Below are 19191 nucleotides of genomic sequence, written 5' to 3' on the forward strand. Positions count from 1 at the left end.
GCCAACTGGCTTTATTCAGGAACGAGGGAACACATACGTGCTAGAGCAGTGTATGGCAAGTCAGTATTTTCCTCAGGAGCAGGAGTAACCTGGCATGAGCCACAAACGTTTGAGAGCATACATTATCGTCATGCCATCTGCAGGGAAAAGCCAGATTCTCAGCTGCCAACACTACTCTCATGAGAACTCAGTGAAGGCAAGGGTCCAGAGGCTTTCCATCCCCTCCAACCATACTTGCATTTTTTTCTTCTTTTTTAAAGCAAATTCAGAAAATGTAATCATGTGTATTTTAATTGCAAGTTAATGGTCTCAACCACTAGGGGGTTTTTTTGGGCTTGATCTTGCCATGCCTTGGATTTATGAAGTTTTATTTCTGGTCTTAGCATTACCACAAACTTAACTTAGTGTTTCAGAAACATCTTTCAGATGTTTCACTTTTCACAGTCCTTCTTTCAGACATTCGAAGCCTGTTTAAGCATGTGGAGTATCCACTAGTTGGTCTAAATACCAGGAGGAAATACAAGAACTTAGAATTACTAAAAGTAAAAATCAAGCATTGGTGCCCACCAGCCTGAGGTCTCCAAATGTCATAGCCCAGCAATGTAACTGGGTAGAGCGGTACTGGTAGCCACTCAAGAAAACAACAGACTTGTTGTTGCTGTCAGAAAAGTTTGACTCCTTCATCAAAGTGACCATTTGCAACAGTGCTCTGAGTCCTGAGCGAGACCTGAAGCCACAGTCACAAGTGCTGGGGCAGCACCAGTTTGCTGCCTGGGACTGTTCTGCTGAGCACAGGAAAAAGGACCTGCTTGTGTCTCATGCTCACCTCCTTGCCAAGGAGAGAGGAAAAAAAAACCAAACCTACTGAAAGCCAATTGGCCTCTTGAACTTTCAAACCAATTCAAGCCAGTATTTTCTAAATTCAGTGCCTTGCATCATGAGTACTGAAACTTTAGTTATACCTTTTCCTGGCTAAGCAGATGTCTAAGGCAATTCATCTACCTCAAACATTAATCAGAAATGAAAGTAGCAAGCTGGCAAGCAGAGCTGAGCAACCTTTTACCTGTTCCTGTCTGTTCTCCAGCATTAGCTTGCTCTTCTTTAAGTTAGCCTGGGGCCTTAGAACAGATTCCCACTCCGGTATCCTGACAGACAAGTGTTAAGGAAACTCTTTGCTCAATCTAATTTGCAGCAGTACCAGACAACGTGACAAGGTCCCTCCTTCCTGGCATGAGAGCTACTGTAGACCATCTTCTTAATAGATATTACTGTGCCTTAACAGGAAGCTTGCAGAGAAGCCACTGTTCCTTTCCAGCTTACAGAAAAATATGTATCTTGAATAGCTTTTCCAATAATATGTATTCTTCTTACTATGGACATTTCTGTCTGTGCCACTAATAACCCCATATAGAGGCCATGTTCCTTTCAAGAAACTTTTCAACAAAAGTGTCAACAGAATAATAGTCTGCTATGATATCAGGTGTGGAATTGAGCACAGATGTCTTTTTACCTTTTATTCCATTTTTTGATTAAAAGAGTAGCAGAACTATCAAGACCATATGTAAGCCAAATACACTGTTGCTTATAGTCAACAGTTCAATAACTATAGCAGTCAAAAGACTTGTACGTTGTTGTCTTTCTGGGACAAGGAGGAACTGGAGAAAGAAGCCTTTATTTAAGCAGTGTTGCTGATAGTCACAGCTGTGATTTGTAAATTCATGTTTTCACATTTGAGAGTAAGTGGTACTTTTACTTTGACAAACCCTTACATTTCTAAAGTACCAAGAAAGCTTTGGCACAGTCCTCAGTCAAAAGCTGTCCCAAGTGACAGATCTTGACTACTGGAATAAGCATCCTCTTTCTCACATACTCTGGTGGAAATAGCGTCATTCCTCCCACACACCTGAAAAAGCCAAAGGCAGGTTGCAGTCGTGCTCACTTTTGTAAAAAGCTGTTTATCTCAAGTAGATCTCCATCACTGGCCTGACTCACAGAGTTAGAGTTAACACACCATCACACCTTCCCATCCACTGATCTCGCCTGCACAGCTGCTGCTTTGCTATCCCCGTTCTGCAACTCCTGCATCAGGAACCACCCTCAAAGGTCACGGCACCCTAAAACCACGTTGCAGACACTGTATCGTTGTTTGCAGACTTCAGTTATGTCAGTTCAAACCAGGATTAAGAGATGGGGCTTCCCACTGTGACAAATTTACATTGCCAGCACTTTCTCACTATGCTGGACCTTTACCAGCTTCCCGTCCTTGGTTTACCTCACACCTGCTGTGGTTTCTTTAAAAAACCCTCTTATTTTGAAGGAGGTTTCTACACTTCTGTAGATGCCCTTGCTTTTGAAGGTATTAGATCTCATCAGTGCTGATGAGTACAAGGCTGTTTAGCCAGGCTGCCCAGCTCTTGCTGTCAAGACACTTCTGCGAGCGACACAAACCCCAGGTTTGCCTAAGCTTCCAGGTTTAGAAGCCCCACTGATTTCTGCAAGACCATTAGGTACTCCAGTCTTTATCAGCAGGGCTGTATGACTTGAGACCTTTGTCCCAGCAAGTGAACAGGATATATATTAGATTACATCAATGCCACAAGCTTATGTCTTGTCACTGGAAGTCTCTGCTGAGGGAAAGGAGACCACTGGTATGATTCTTCTCAAGTGAGAGCCATGAGCCTGCTCCCAGATAGCTGCTTGCTTTGAAGTAAACAAGAAACTGAACTCACAAGCTTGTTTTCTCCTTGCATTTTTGAGTCATCATGTTTGCAAGACACGTACAAAGAGCTCAGATTCGCTTTAAATATGTGCAAGTAATTGTCAGCCTAGGGAGGGTGCACTTTTCTGCTCCAAACTGCTTTGCACAGAACAGGTGCTTCACCTTTCTCCCAAAAAACTCCTTCCAGCAGCACAAGTGTTGCAGACAGCTGTCAACACCAAAGGAAAGCCAATCCCCTCTCTCAGGCTATAGTTTTGAATATAAAAGCCTTATTTCCCCTCCAAAGGAATGAATGCTAATTGTAGTAAACCACACACAGAAGAGTTCCCAAAAGGCAAAAAACATAAGTTCAGCCAAATCGCGTCCTTTCAATGCAGGGTGTTGCAGCAATACTCTCCTGACACATTCAAGTACTCATTGTGTAATTAATTACTGGATTTGAGTTTTCATGTTCCTATATGGTGCAGTGTTTCTTGAGCCAATAATCCTAAGTAAAAAAACACAAGATAATGAAATAAACTTGAGGGTCCCCCAGAGTTTCCTTTTAAAGAGGACCTGAGCATATGACATTCTGAGAAAACAGATAAGGAAAGGCACCAGCAACTTCAATAATTAGAATATTATTTTATTTGTTTTGGGATTGGCCCAAAGTCAATAAATGTGCAAAAACTCAGAAAAGAATAGGTCAAACCTAAGATTAGCTGTTCTAGAAAACAGAAAAAAAAAAGGACAAAAAATATTTCCCCACACACACACACTCTACAGTCTTAAAGGCACAACAGAATAACTAATTATACATATACAAACATATTCATCCCTCACAGCCGTATGAAGAGGAGCACAGCTGCCAGATTGATGGAAGTGATTCTTCCCCTTTCTCAGCCCTATTTAGGCTGTGTCGAGAATACTGCATCCAGTTTCGGAGCAAGTTCAGCAGAGGACCCCAGCATGCTGAGGGGGCTGGAGCACCTGCCCCATGAGGAGAGGCTGTGAGACTGGGGTGGTTCATTCCAGTTCAGAGGTGGCTTTGGGGGTGCTCATGGCAGCCCCAAACACCTATGAGGATGTGACAGAGGAGCTAGAGGCAGACTTTTCATATCAGTGAATGATGGGAGGATGAGAGACTATAGGTAGAAGCGGAAAGAAGAGAGGTTTAGACTGAAGCTCAGGAGACCCTTTCCCCAGAGGTGCAGGTTGTCCAGGGAGGCTGTTCTAGCTCCATCGTTGGAGATTTCCAAGCCACTACAGGGCACAGTCCTGAACAGCCTGGTCTGAGTTCAGACGTGGCCTTGCCTTAGTGAGAGACTGTGATGGAGACTTCCTGACCTCCCTTCCCTGCTAATCTCCTCTATGATATTACAATCCTATATAAATAATTTTTCTACAATGTTCTTAATTACAAAGTCAACAAGCATGAAAATACGTGGACCAACATATTTGATACCTAACAACTAGCAGAGTATTTCCAGGAAATCCACCTAAAGAGAGTTGCAAGATTTCAGGGGCTGGAGTTTGCACTTATCAGCTGCTTTTGCCATTGAAATAGCATATTACAGCCAAAAGGAAAGTCTAAAAAATTGCTGGGCTGCTTTCTGATACAGATTTTTGTGATCTGAGCTAGTACAGGGTTTAGGAGATCAGTCAAGGTAGACCTCATTATGTCAGGCCTGTACACACCTTGCCTCACACAGATTACTACTTGAACAATGTGAACAGAAAAGAAATGAAATGTCCAGGACCTTTGGTGGGTTGATACCAGAACATAGGATCATGCCATAACAGACCATAAAGACATAATTTTTCAGAAGGCACAGGAGCAAAAGGGAGATAAATCATCTGTTACTTTGCTTTTCATAGAGCCCTGTATCCCCTCTCCATCACATAAAAGACAATACAGACCTGTTGGTCAATTGAATCCTGTGGTGCAATAAGGAGATCGCAATCGAGGAAGCAACTCTATTGCCTTACCTGTCTACAGTGACCAGCACTCTCTCTTTCTGCCTCAGATCCACTTCTTCCTGTTGTTCTCTGCCTCACTGGAGAAAATATATGGTGAAGAAAGCAAACTAAACTATCCCAATGAACCTTTCAGATCTTACAGTTTAGGAATTTATCTGTGTTCGTTTGGTATGGAGGACTGAAATGAAAGAAAACAGTATGGGAGGAAACGTAGCCCTCTGTGTGTTGAACCTACCTTTTTCTTCACAAAGACAATATGATTTAATTATTTGCCTTTAAGGCGAAGTGTTCTTGAATGACCAAAACAACTAAATAAAACCAAGATGGTGATCTTTGTGCTAGTAAGGGCCTATGAATAATAACACTGTGACCTACTGGCAAAGGAGGGGTAAGGGAGGAAGGAAACCACTGGGCATTGGGACTCTCTCTTCATTGGTCATCCTAGAACATCATGTGGCCAAGGCTCCTTATTAAAAATAAGTCCTGATCTCCTGGAGCTCATACTATCCTCCCATCTTGCATTTCTGCTTGATCCTGTGGAAGACTTCTCTCTAGCCTGACAAAATGTGTGACCAGTTTGTGGGCACCTGGAAGCTCCTTTCTAGTGAAAACTTTGAGGACTATATGAAAGAGCTGGGTGAGAATTGTTGTTTGGAGTTGTTGTGTCTGGGATGGAATGCTGATTTTGAACTTTATTCCTTACTTGCTTTTTCTGGATATGCTGTTTATCAAGGGGGTTTTAGTCCATCTATTTGATCAGATGATCTTAAACTGAAGAACTTGGCTGTGTGAATGAGTGGTGTCAAATTCCTATAACATAGAAAAACGTTGATTGGGAGGAGTAGTTTCAGGTAAGCCAAGTCTATGCATGCCTACTTAGTAGTCTTATAAACGAAAGTAAACCACATCACTGCAATCGTTTGTGTGGATTAGCATTTATCCTTGGACATACAGAGAGGTACAATGCTAAAATGCAGCAAGCTTCTCCATGTTTAAAAGCAACACGCTTAAACTTCTTTGTAGTGCTACTGAACTCGGAGACAGATTAATTGCCATGTCTATTATAGTGAATGAAACTCTGTAGCTGCCTCCAGTGAATATTAACAAAGAAAATTGCATGGATTCATGCAGATACTTGCAAAATATTTGAGGGACAACACTCTTCTTTAAAGGTATAGAATCCTTGCTTAGAATTAAAATGGGGCTTGAAAAGATTTCCACATTCCTGTACTGTGGAGGGAGTATGGGGTAACTTGCACTGACTGAATCAGTACATGCTAAAAAGCTGGGGGTTTATTTGGAGATTAGGGGTAAAATACTCACCGAGACATCTTCAGCCTTCATACAGCTTCAGTGAGGCTCTTGCACTATTAGTCTTTACCCCAGTTTTCACTCAGGACGTAACTGTTGCCAGCTGTTTCTTAATCATTTCCTTTTATTCACCCTAGCCACTGACAAATATAAAAAATGTTTGACTTTTTTATTTCTTGTTTGTTTGTTTTTGCAGCTTAGAAATAGTCATATGTTTCTACTTATTTACTCTTAGATACAGTTGTCATACAAGTTAGTGTACAAACCACTGCATTTATTTAGAACAAGTGTATGTGCAAAAGTCTGCAATCAAAATCTTGTCTCTGTCTTCAGAATATTGCTTTGGCTATTCTGACAACGACAGAGCAGAGAATTTCCTTACATCATCCCACCTGTCTTGGTCTATAACCATATCAGCTAGTGAAATGTTAAGAAGGAATCTCTGCAACACAGAAATAATAAAAACTTCAGAAAGTAATAGAGAGATCAGTACAGAAGTATTTTTTTTCCACAAATGAGTTAAAAACACTAAGTAAAGATAAAAATTTCATAGTGCCCTGTCTAATTTGCAGGTGTGGGGTTTGCTACCAGAAAAATGGCTGGTGTGGCCAAGCCCAGTCTGACTATCAGCATCAGTGGTGATGTGATAACCATCAAATCAGAAAGCACCTTCAAAAATACAGAGATCTCTTTCAAGCTGGGTGAGGAGTTTGATGAGATCACAGCAGATGACAGAAAAACAAAGGTGAGTCCAAAATGGCACTTTCCAAATACATTTCTCAAAAGGGACGTGGGAGCAGGAGGGGAGAGTTATGATTTTGACATCCAATGTAGAAATGCTGTTTCAAAGGTAAGAGTGCTGCGGGCCTTTGTGCTTCAGTGCTCTTCAAACATGGAGAAAGTCTTCTCAGCTCAGAGCATCCTGATGAAATAGCCGTGCTTTACCTTTTTGCTTGTTTGTTTGTCAGAATGTCATAACCCTAGACAACGGTGTACTGAACCAGGTGCAGAAGTGGGACGGGAAAGAGACTATCATAAAGAGAAAAATAGTGGATGGGAACCTGGTGGTGGTGAGTGAATTTTTGTTACTTAATCACTGAATTCACTGTGTAGAAAACATATCTGGCGGATATATTCCATTGGATTCAGACACAGCGAGTGAAAGCATCTGAAATCGTTCTGTGCACTTGGCAAGAAGTCTCTCTGAATGAGTCTGGAGTATATATTAAAACTGAAATGCTGTTAAGCTTATTGAATGGTATGGAGGTACCTGTTCTCCATTCATAGTAAGACATGGTTAAGAAAAAGTAGGGAGGAAAAAAAAAACAACATTCCCATGAGGGAAATTCTTATATGTCAGAATCTTTAAGTCCTGGGCAGTATAGAGGAAGTCTTAGCAAAGACCGTGTCAAGTATGTCTGTTCTGTGCTGATGCAAAATATTCCTGTTCATCTCCTGTAGAGACTCAACCACAATCTGTGGGAACCGTACTATGGATCACCAACAACTGTGTCAGTAATAACAATGTTATAGCCAAAAAATCCCCAACACCCTGTATCCAGGCTCCGTTGGTTGATGTTATCTGGTCAGAGAGTGTTGTGCTTGACTCGGTGCCAGCGAGGCCCATCTGCAGTTTGGGGCTTCCCTGCACCGCTCTCTGGTTTTAGGAAAGACACTTCGAAGAATCTGGGAAGGGACAAAAACTGTGTTCATAAAAGGCAGCTGAGATTCCTACATGTTACAAAACGATACACACACATGAAATTTTTGAAGAGTTCTGCCTTCCCCTAGAGAAAAATAAAATGTCCATGAATTTAATATTTAAATTTCTTTGGATAGGGACCAGATGAGAAGAAATTAAATAGTTTTTAATAACAATTTCATTAAGAAAGATTGAAGAAAACAGACTTTGATCCAACAGAAAACTAGATGAGGACAGAGCCTAACATGCAGAGGCTGACGCCAGGAGCTGCTCTTCTGAAAGCTGTGTAGGACTCGGTGTATGTTGTGCGCATCTGTGTGAAGAAGGCAGGACACAGCTACAAAAGGAGAAAGGAAAAAAGGCTAACGCTCAGCTCCAGATTCCAATCACCACCCATGGAAGTCCTAGGAGGCTTCTTAAAGGTTTATAAGAGGAGATTAGAAAACTCATGGGTTGGCCCTTTGATGTTCTTTCAGTCCTGTGCTTCTAAGAAATATTTCAGACTTCCCTTTCTGAAGCTCTCAAGCTTGAGTTACACTGTCTGGGCAGTTGATTTTAAAGGAGGAGAAATGCAAATTCTTTCTTACACTGATTCCTGATGGATATGTAATTCTCTGCCTTCTGACAAACAAATATTCAGTGAGACTTAAAAGCTGATTACATTTGTCTTTCTTTCCAGGAATGTACCATGAATAAGGTCGCCTGCAAAAGAGTATATGAAAAAGCATGAAGAAACCATCTTCACATAGAACTAATGCTTAATGCTGGAGAAAAACAACTTAACCAAAGGAGGAAAAGCTCCAAAAATCCATTTTAAAGAGAACTGTACTTTTTACAGATATAACTCAAAACATTTACACGCAGCTAGTCTAATTTGTTGTGGCTACTCAATAAAATGTTCAGCTTTCTACAACCTGTGCTCGTGCTGGAGTTTGTCAGAAGGGGATCTAGGGGGGATGCAACATGGGGACAGGTGCTGTACAGGGAAGCATCATGTGACAACTAGTACCACACTCAGTAACTATGACCCATCCCACTGCGGAAAGAGAATTGGAGATGATCCAGTGAGTGGCACTTGTTGTGTGACAGTGACAGATGCAGACCTGGACACAGAACATTGTCTGGTGACACCGTGTGTGGGCTGCCCACTTGCAAAGGGAATAAATGGGGCTGTTTCTCTCTCTGGCTTTGAGCCAGGGGTCTTGTCCCTGGGGAGGGAGGGGAGTGATTTCTGTGGATACCAGTGTTGGCTTTCAGACTGATCAGGGAGCCATGTACCTGGTTCCATGTCACACATACACTGACAGTTTTAAACCCGGGTATCATCCAAAGTGGCTTGGTCTTGTCCTCTTCTAGCTGAAGTGTGAAATTATAGCTGCTGTAGCTCTCAGCTATGATTATTTGGTTAATATCCCTTTCCTTAACATCTCTTTCTGTCTAAATTAGACAAAAAGCCTTGAATTAAGAATCATAGCTTAAAAAGTACTCTCAGGCTTACAAAAAGCCCATAAAAGATTGCTAGTGGTACAAACTCCTTCATTTCCTACATGCATTTTCTACAAACTCATTAGGTTATGTTGGTCTTGGGAACACGAGCCTCTCTAAATGCAAAACCCTTTAGACACCGTGTTTTTCAACTCTTATTCTGAAACTCCCTCCTGCTGTCCTTAGGTCTGGCCTCCTATTTCAAAACTTTGCAGCAAGAGAAGCTGTGATTTTTACATCTTGGAGGCCTCAAAATGACAAAAAAATAAAGTCTAAGCAAAATCTGGACAAGAAGAGTCTGAAGAGGTGTGCAGTAAACACAAAAGGGGGAAATGAACATATCTCAAGTTTGCGATTAAGATCTGTGAACCGAATTCTACGTATTCCTGATATTCCTGATGACAGCTGTCAGATATGAGGGTGCAGAGCCCTTACTGCCAGCAGCAGAGACCTTGTACACTTGAACTTTCCTCTGCATGACTCAGACCATTCCCAAGTTCCTGCACTATTAATACAACAGCAGAGGGGGAGAGAAAAGGAAGGACTTCTACCCTCTGTATGAACTAAGCAGTCATTTAAGAGCAGTTCCAAGAGATTATCAACAAATTTTGCAGAGAATGTTAAAAAAGCCATGAACAAACAGCTCCCTAGTTTTTTGCCTTGGCTTCATTGGCTGTGAAATACCATCAGCTGAAAGAACAGCACTTATATAGGGGAATGCAGTGTGCTTAAGAGTTTCCCGTATACACAGTACTAAATCTACTTAGCACTTTACTAATAATAAAAATTATTTACAAAAGCCAGCACAAAACTGCAGTTTAGTGGCAGAAAACCTACATGGGAGAAATGATTATAAGAAGCAGTAACATTGACTTAAATAAGCTATATAGAGAGATATTAAAGATAAGACCATAGTTAAATATATCTCATTGTCCACAGATATGGGTATACTATATTTCAAAGGTCAAATTTCCAATATCCATACAGCAGCCTTTATTTTCCAAAAATCCTTCAGTTACAATTGTAACATCTGCAGCCTGATTTTTCAGAGGCAGGTAATCTCTTCTGAAAGCTTCACCAATTATTTTACTGCCTGGTGAATGAATTCAGACTTTCTGAATGAATCAAGCACAAGATTTATTAATAGCAACAACAACAACAAAAAAAAGCCATTTAAAAAATAAGTGACTGGAAATTTTCCTAAAATGACATTATGTATATAAGCTTTAATAGAGTAAGCGGCATTATGAAGTATTAGTGGTGCTTTAATTAGAATATGAACATGTCTGAAACTTATCATTTGAGCAATGCCCAAATTTATTCTCTAAAGAAGGCAGCAGACTGGTGACTTCTTGCATAAATGTACATAATTCCTCTCTGGCAAACAAAGGCATGAGCTCTCAGCCCTCGACGGTGGTGACAACACACATTTCTGAGGAGTAAAGGTAGAGCAGTGTCTTGTCCTTGCCTGCAGAACGGGCTGAACTATTCTTCAAAATTCACAAACCCTCGCATAGCATTCCTCTCTGAACAAGGAAGATCTCACGAAACCCCTACAAACCCCGTGGCTGACGCCTTTATGGCAGCAGGCACCTTTGAAAGCTGAGTGGACAAGATCTTTGCCAGTTAATTCTCTCACTGCTCCTTTACAGGGTTTTTGGACAACAAGAGGGAAAAGGGATTCACACCCACAGATTTTCAGCAGCTTGGGAGAAAAATGAAGCAAGGCTTATTCTGAGCTTTGACCTTTCTGGTATTTTTCGGTTTTTTTCTTAACTCTTGGTATCCACTGGACGGAACTCGGAGTATTTGTGTGTCCTGGCCAGTCAGGTCCTGTGTGTGCCCAACCCTGCAGCCTGCCGCAAGCTGCCAGCTGTTCCCCCAGCCCCAGCACCCTTGGTCTGGTGTGGTGGGATGCCCCAGCTAAGGAGAAAACAGGTTGTTCACATTCTTCAATGTAGCTATTGGGAAGAGGCAACCTGCTGATCCCTCAGCTCCATAGAGTCCATGTTAGAACATCCTTGGTGTCCCCACACTGCGGCAGGCATTTGGCCTCTGTTCTCTGCTTTTATTTGTGTTTTCTTCATTACTCTCCTAGGAATTTAATTTAGTTTGCCCAGATCATATTTACTTTAAAGAAGTTGACAGAAATTTACTTTCTGTATTTCTTTAAAGAGTCTCTTTACATGTTTAGCTCTCTATTTTTGCTCTCTATTTTTATATGCACTATTTTAGTGTACTGATTTCAAATCCTGTTTTACTTCAACCATAAAGAAAAAAAAAAGGAGAATCAAAGTTACCTCTTACCTCATATATTCACAATCCTTGACACTTTTTTTAATTTAAACTTGAAGAAAAGATTGGTTTCCACAGATATTATTTCTACTGAAAATATTATTCTCTGCTCTTCTTTCTAAACTATAAGTCCTTTAAATGAAAGTGCTGATTTTTCTTAGTGACAAAGAGATAGATGGTAGCAATGTCAACATTGTTTGAGACTGCTTAAGACTGGGGTTTTGTCTGTATAAAGAATTCTTTGTCACTTTTGTTCTTAAGGTTACTGGTACTGCAGTATAGCTGTTCTATTCTGGCTAATTTGCTCTTCTTGAATATCTTTGGGCCTGATTTTACAATGTCCCAATCATCTTTCATTTCCTAAAGGCACTGGCCTTGTCTTGCAAAAGTGCCTTTATAGGGATCAGGCAATTAAACAAAGAGAACAAATAATGCCTGAGGGGCAACGGTAGAATATTTTAATATTATTCCTGGAGAAATAATGCATAGTTTCATTTAGAAGGAGCTTTCTCATTTCCAGAGGTTGGATAAAAGAGTTAGTTATTCTTTAAAAAAATGTGATAACATGCATCTCTGCTTCAGAAGAGCATTGTGTGGACAACACCTTCAAAGACTGACTTTTATTTACGTATTACAGATACAGCGTCTGCTTCCTATTGTGTGGCAAGAAGAGTTCTTAGTTACTTTGTTTTCATTTTCTGATACTCTGGGTTTTCCCTCCTTGCACTGCACTGTAATTAGACCTGAGCAGTAATGGGAAGTTCTGCTCAACGTACCCTTGTTGATGTTATGACTGATGGTATAAAAACATTTTGCATATACAGTCAACATTTGTGACTTAAGACCCTGTTATTTCCCCATAAACACAGTATAAGCCAAAGACTACAATATTTTCCCTGCTCATGTTGTATTGTTTTCCTGATTAAGTTTGTTCCCCTTCCTGCATATGACAGCTTTCAAGACAAAACTCAAACCTCAGCCTTCTTGGCCCAGCATCAACTCCATTTCACTCTTTCTACCCTGAACACAAGAAATTTCATCCCACAACCGATCATTCCAGTGTCCCTTCATCCTTAAAATGTAGATCTGAAAAGTCTCTATAGATGGTCATAATGTGAAAAGTCTAATGACGCAAAAAAGACAAACAGATGACTATTGTTCATTCAAGTTGGAAAGAAGCCATCTAATCCTTTCATGTAGCCAGTAATAATTTTCTCCAGGAACATGGTTTAGGAAAGGAAAGGACAGAATCATAACTGATGTGGTCTCACAAAAAATAGTTGCAGATAGTTTGAGGTATCTTGAATTACAATGCTTTAAATTCCTGCCTGTCAAACATACATTCAGTTTATGGATTTGTTCTTTGTGACTCTTTTTTACTAACCACAAGGCAATAGTTCTAATTGTACTTCTTAAGAAAAGATTTTGAATTTTCAAACTCAAACTTTCCAAACTCAGCTTTGCAGAAGAGATCTGGGCGAACTCGTGAATAAATAAATTGAACATGAACCAGCAATGTGCCTTTAGGGCAAAGAAGGCTAAAGTCATCCCAGGCTGCATTAAGAGGAGTGTTGCAGGTTGAGGGAGAGGATCCTTCCCCTCTACTCAGTACTGGTGAGACCACATCTGGAGTACTGGGTCTGTTTCTGGGTTCCCCAGTACAAGGAGTACAGGGACCCAAAGAGGCTGTGGAGTGTCCATCCTTGGAGATATTCAAAAGCCATCTGGCCATGGTCCTGGGTAACTGGCTCCAGGTGGCCCTGCTTGAGGAGCAAGTTGGACCAGATGAGCTCTGGAGGTCCCTCCAACCTCAGCCATTCTGCGATTGCATGAAATTTTAGGTCACAACAACTGAGACAGGCAGACTCCTTAGTAGTACACATTGGAATGCAAGGTCTTATATGAAGGCACTGGCTTAAATCTGCCCTTAACTGTGACAGACCAACTACGCTGATGCAGAAAGGCAAAAAGAGAGCAGTATATGCTCTCCTCCCAACCCAGTAAAACTGCTCATCTCTCACCAAGTGACTTTGAACTGAGGATAAGCCCTTTAATGACTGAGCCTCTGTTCTCACTCTCTACCTGCCAAGCACCAGAGCTGATCTCCACTGATGCACTGAGCTTCTGGACATGCTTTGTTGTGGAAGAAGGGAGGCAAGGGAGGCAGAAAAGTTTGGCTGTTCTCTTTGTGGTGCTGCCTGGGGTATGTGCCAGGAAGAACCCACAGTCTGGGATCACTGCTCTGGTGCAAAGGAAGAAAACAAAACAGCACAATTCAGTTCTGCCTTTAAATTATAAAACATACAGACACTTTTCAGGATGAATCATGAAAGTAAAAAAACCCCAGACTATGTACAGCAGGTTCTCAACAGTTCCTCCTTGAAATCCACATGGCTTTGATTTACCTGACTAGCACACAGGTGACAATAGTGGTGAGGAGGAGAAGTGGAGAGCAAGGTAGTGATCTCTTCTCCCTGGGATCCAGTGACAGGACTCATGGAAATGGTTCAAAGCTGCATCAGGGGAGGTTTAGACCAGGACATTAGGAAGCATTTATTTACAGAGAGTATGGTCAAACACTAGAACAGGCTTCCTGGAGTGGTGGTCGATACCCCAAGCCTGTCAGTGTTTAAAGGCATTTGGACAATACCCCTAACAACATGCTTTAACCTGGTCAGCCCGGAAGTGGCCAGGCAGTTGGACTAGATGATCATTGTAGGTTCCTTCCAGATGAAAACATATTCTTTCTTCTATCCGATGACAGCAAGAAAATCCCATCGGGAGGATGGCCAGAGCTGGGTTTCATATGGATGCAGTGCTCTTGTGCTTGGTGGCTTCGCGTTGCTGAGATTCCACTGCAGTGTCCCCTGACTACTCTGCGGCTGTGGTGGTAACCTCACGTCCCTGTCCCCACGTGCCCCTCTCAGTGTCCTGATCTATTCAGTGCAGGAAGCTGGAGCAGGCGTCACCCGGAGCCTTGGTACTGACACGGCCGCCTTGAACAAGGTGGACATTGTCTTGCCCTGGCACTGCCTCTGCTATTGGCCCGTCCTGAGCGCTGTGGGGACTGGGCATCTTTAAAAGGAGGCTGGTGAGCTCTCAGTCGGGCACACGATCTCCCTGAGTCCCACCAAGAGCTGCTGTGACTGCTGCCCCTCTCTGCAGGACCACTGCCTCACAAAGCCAATACCATGTGTAACCGATTTGTAGGAACCTGGAAACTCATCTCCAGTGAAAATTTTGATGACTATATGAAAGAATTGGGTGAGAAAGTTTCTTTTTTCTTCTTTTTTTAAAATAAATTTACTTTGGTAACGTGTCTTCATCATATGCTTTGCTCATGGATGGTGCCTTCTTCCTGGCCACAAAAGCACTTCAATAACTTCTTGAGCATAATTCAATTATTTCCTTCAGCATCTTCAGAAAAACAGAAAGGAAGGTGCTGGATTACTGTATTAAATGTACTTCTGTCTAACTCAACTGACCTGATCTGATCTGTTTTTCTGTAATGAGAAGTATCTATGGAGATGCAGCATTTTTAATGTTTCTCTTGATTGCACTATTAAACTCATGACTTGTGATAATTTACAATATATAATGGAGCTGATGTCTCATGACACTTTGGTTTCAGGGGTCTAAGTCCTATGAATGAATGTATCTGTTACTGAAGAATGTCAGAAATGTAATAAATTAGGCATTGTGTTTCATTTTAATGCTGGCTTCGTTCCTATGTAGCAAGCTACAGCATTTCTTTCGCTATACAAATGATTCACTGAGACACTAATTCCCTTTATTTGAAATGTTAAACTGAGTGACAAAAGAATTGCAGTTAATTAATTACCCGGAGTAGATGTGGTATGAAAGGCCAGCTATAGACATTGTTCTGAAGATCTGAGCAGAATTGTTTCAGTATAAAATAATTACTGCAAATAGTGTTATACTTTACAAATAAGTTTATATCACGTTATATGGATCTTTTCATCTGAGCATAGCATAGGATTAACAAAGGCAATAACTATGGCTACCCCCTTTCTGCTTTTATAAAGCAGCAATACATTGTCAGTGGCCTCCATTCTAATGTCCCCCAAACCTCACAACTTGTAGACAATGAAGTTGACTGGGAAGCACTAGGCAATATAAAAGGCTTTTGACATGCAGTTTTTCCTGAAGCTTTCTGCAGTTCTTCACTCATATATTTTAATGGTTTTTGCGTTTCATGTGTGTAATTTTCAGTGAGGTTTAGATGTAAGGATACTTAAGGGATGTTAGTAGAAACCCAGCAAATACTCAGTCTCCAGTGTATGTTTTAATGAACAAGCAGCAGCATATTGGCAGTTCAGAATCCTTTTTTTTTTTTTCCATGCAGCTGGTTCACAAAAGTACAAATTCTCAGATTTGGCAAGATTTTATTTTTTAAAAGGATTTTTGCAAGCTTTTATGAGAAATAGACTTTTCCTCTGAATTTTTCTACGCATTCTATCTCTACAAAAATTCATGCAGATTTGTAACCACCTATGTTTCTTCTTAGCTAAATGTACACAACTGTATACTCATGTGTGTCTTTATTTCTTGCTGAAGGAGCACTCTGTCAACAGGAGCTACCTTAGCATCAGAATGCAGCACTTTTCCACATTTGAAGAATCAGTGTCTCATCTGAACCAGACATTAGACTATTCTAATTAGAAGAAGCTGTTCCTTATTCTTCCACTGAAGATATATGAAAGAATACTGAACTTCTTGCTTGCTAGAATGTAACTATAGTTTTGTTTCTGATTTCTAGGAGTGGGCTTAGCTACCCGGAAACTAGGCGGTTTGGCAAAGCCTGATGTGATCATCAGTATGAAAGGCGACATGGTAACCATCCGAACTGAAAGCACCTTCAAAAATACAACTATCTCTTTCAAACTGGGCCAGCAGTTTGATGAAACGACAGCAGACGACAGGAAAGTCAAGGTAAGGGGAATGATGTTCTCTGGGTGGTCTTGATATCATAGAAGACCACCAGGAGGAATTTTTCTTGCCCCTTGGAACACTATGAGTTTTCCAAACTATTCAAATAAACCACTGAAAGAAGAAATAGTATGGTGCCGAAGCTAATGTTACTAAGTGTGTTATTAGCCAAGAATGTGGATGCTGCTGAAGATAAAGTGAATTGGCATTCTAATCTGCAAAGCCTGGACTGCAGTTTGAAACTCTCCTCTTGCCCTTTGCAGAGTGTTGTAACCTTGGAGAAAGGGGCACTGGTGCAAGTGCAGAAGTGGAATGGCAAAGAAACCACAATAAAGAGAAGACTGGTGGATGGGAAAATGGTGGTGGTAAGTTCTCACTTCTTGTACACTGGTAAAGTTCAGAAGGATGCAGTCTTCAGTTTGCTTCTGTCTAAACAGACTGTCAATTTTTGCTTTCTCTGTGCCTTCTGGAACAAATAAAGAGGGAGAAAATGGGAAAAAAAACTTAGGAAAAAATCTGGGAGAAATAAATATTGTTCCATACAACAGTTTTTCTTTAAAGTTACTATATTGGCAGAGATGCCATGATTTGAGAGTATATTTATTACTCTCAAGATTATTATTCTTAGAAGAATTGAGGTTTTCCAGTAGCAGAAACCTGTGAAGTGAAATGAAACTAAATTTTGCAAGTTGGATACTGCTGTCTGTGGACTGGCTCTTTCCTTTTTTCTATCTTCAGAATAAACCTGTACACCTTAGAAAACTGATTTTACACCTTTTCATACATCTATTTCCACTAAAGCACATCACTTCACATGCTTCTGTTTACTTTTTCCACATGAGCATACCGAGCTTACTAAGCAGGTGATTGAAGTTTATTTTGTGAAAGCCAGCACTTCTGTGCCCACCTCTGCCCGTGTGGTGACCTGCCACAGAGACTGGCACGTCCTGACAGCTCCCCCAAAATGCTCGCCACGCTGAGGGAACCACATCTTTCCCAGGGGTGAGGGAACATGGACTTTCCTTGACTTTCCACCCTTGCCCCCACTTCAACCTGCCTTTCTCTAGCGACCACGTCAAACCCATGGATTGGCCAAGCATTTTGCATTTGGTGATAATGCATTTTAGGGATGCCAGTTATAGGAGTCACTACTAAAATTGACATTTCTGTTTTAAATGAAGGAAAGTACTTTGTTCATTGAAGTTTTTGAAGAGTGGAGCTGAACCAATTTTGGCAACTTGTTCGAAATCAGCAGCATTACACCTTTTTGTGCTGGCTTGTTCTGACTGTGTTTTGGTTTAAGCTCTTGTACCTTTGGAAGTGCGATTTGCTTTCACGTCTCCTCATGGCTGCATTTCTATGTAAATTTTTTCTAGTTTTTAAACCATCCTTGAAAGGCAGAGAGGCAGGTTATCTCTTGCATCAGCATCCTGCTGTCTGCCCCTTGCCTCAAATAGGTTTATGGAGGAGGTCTCATCTTTTGCAGACTGATGCCATCTTTTTTAATGTTCTGTTACCTGTTGCACGTGCCCTGTGCGTGACCAGGAGCTGCTTAAGGTCACTGGGGCAAGAGGGTCAGGAGAAACATTTTGTGACTCATAAGTACAACATTTTTTAGGCCAGAAGCCTGACCTCTGAACTACTCAGGCTACTTCTGTAAAATAGTTTTGCTGTTTGCTCTAAAAATTATGCAAATATTTAAAGATGTAAAATATGACATCTAGCTTTTCACTGACTTCAGAGTTTAACGCAGTAGACACACCTGGTGTTAGTAAAAGGTTTATATTAATCTTTTCCTTTGTGCCTCAGGAATGTGCCATGAAAGGAGTTGTCTGCACGAGAGTCTATGAAAGAGCATGAAGAAATTCCCTCTCTGCACTGGACTGGGTCTGGCTCTTAAAACTTGGCGTAGATCAGCGACCAAAGCCTCATGCACTGTGCTTCTTTATTTTCTTATTTCCTTTTATTGGGAAAATGACTACACTATAATTTGGTATTTCAAAGCCATAGTGTGACTAATCCAAGGTATTGTGGTGGTCCAATAAAAGCTGCTCAACACGTAAAACTGTCTCCACATGAATGATGTAAGGTTTCTTTCTTAGATGGTGCCATCTTTTCAGTTGCTCCTGTCTGTATAGGTTGTCAGATTATTTCTGTTTAAAATGGTGAAACACAACTGATCTGTCTCTAGGAGAGGGTTAATACTGCTTCCTTGATATGTATAAAAATTCCCATCTCATGAATTTGGATTCAATACTCCTTTCCTGTAAAGTATCTTATAGCTGAATGGTTCCTATAGGGAAAATCATCTTTACGATCAGAATTCTTTTACTTTCAGTATGATTTATTGTTTCAGCCTTACAGTTTTAACACATCTTTGTTTCATTCTCATCCCAAAATGTTTATACATCTTTCAGTTCCACTTTTTATATCCTGGCATTTATTTGCAAGAGAACAGCTACTGGGGGAAAAAATATCTGAATGTATTCCACTTTTTTTTTGCCAAACGGCTCTTGAACTGTGAAACGAAGTGTGAAACAGGTGCAAATGAACTGCAGAAATCTTAGGGCTAAAGGGTTTCATTCTTGGAAGTTTTCAGCAATCCCGTCTATTTCTAGCATCGCGTTTAACCATGTGCTTAAAGTTAAGCACACGAAGAAATTTTTGTTAGGTAGAGTTTGCCATCAAGCCTGGCTGAGTAGTTAAGCTGTTCATTCCTCCCCTTGCACTTGTTCTGTGCTTTTAACTAAGGAAAAGAAGATGAATCAAA

The 19191-nt window shown here is 40.9% G+C and overlaps 2 protein-coding genes across 2 annotated transcripts; both read left to right on the forward strand.

Annotated features, from left to right (window-relative positions):
- Positions 1-5179: 5179 nt before the first annotated feature.
- LOC136098238 (fatty acid-binding protein, adipocyte) lies at positions 5180-8604 on the forward strand. Its single transcript, XM_065831468.2, has 4 exons — positions 5180-5315; positions 6562-6734; positions 6958-7059; positions 8371-8604. Exons 1-4 carry the CDS (start codon positions 5243-5245, stop codon positions 8419-8421), a joined length of 399 nt encoding a protein of 132 aa, XP_065687540.1. The 5' UTR covers positions 5180-5242; the 3' UTR covers positions 8422-8604.
- A 5982-nt stretch (positions 8605-14586) lies between these two features.
- LOC136098331 (myelin P2 protein) lies at positions 14587-18473 on the forward strand. Its single transcript, XM_065831634.2, has 4 exons — positions 14587-14735; positions 16252-16424; positions 16685-16786; positions 18231-18473. Exons 1-4 carry the CDS (start codon positions 14663-14665, stop codon positions 18279-18281), a joined length of 399 nt encoding a protein of 132 aa, XP_065687706.1. The 5' UTR covers positions 14587-14662; the 3' UTR covers positions 18282-18473.
- Positions 18474-19191: the final 718 nt, after the last annotated feature.

The sequence above is a fragment of the Patagioenas fasciata genome, chromosome 2, assembly GCF_037038585.1.
Source record: "Patagioenas fasciata isolate bPatFas1 chromosome 2, bPatFas1.hap1, whole genome shotgun sequence".
NCBI lineage: Eukaryota > Metazoa > Chordata > Aves > Columbiformes > Columbidae > Patagioenas > Patagioenas fasciata.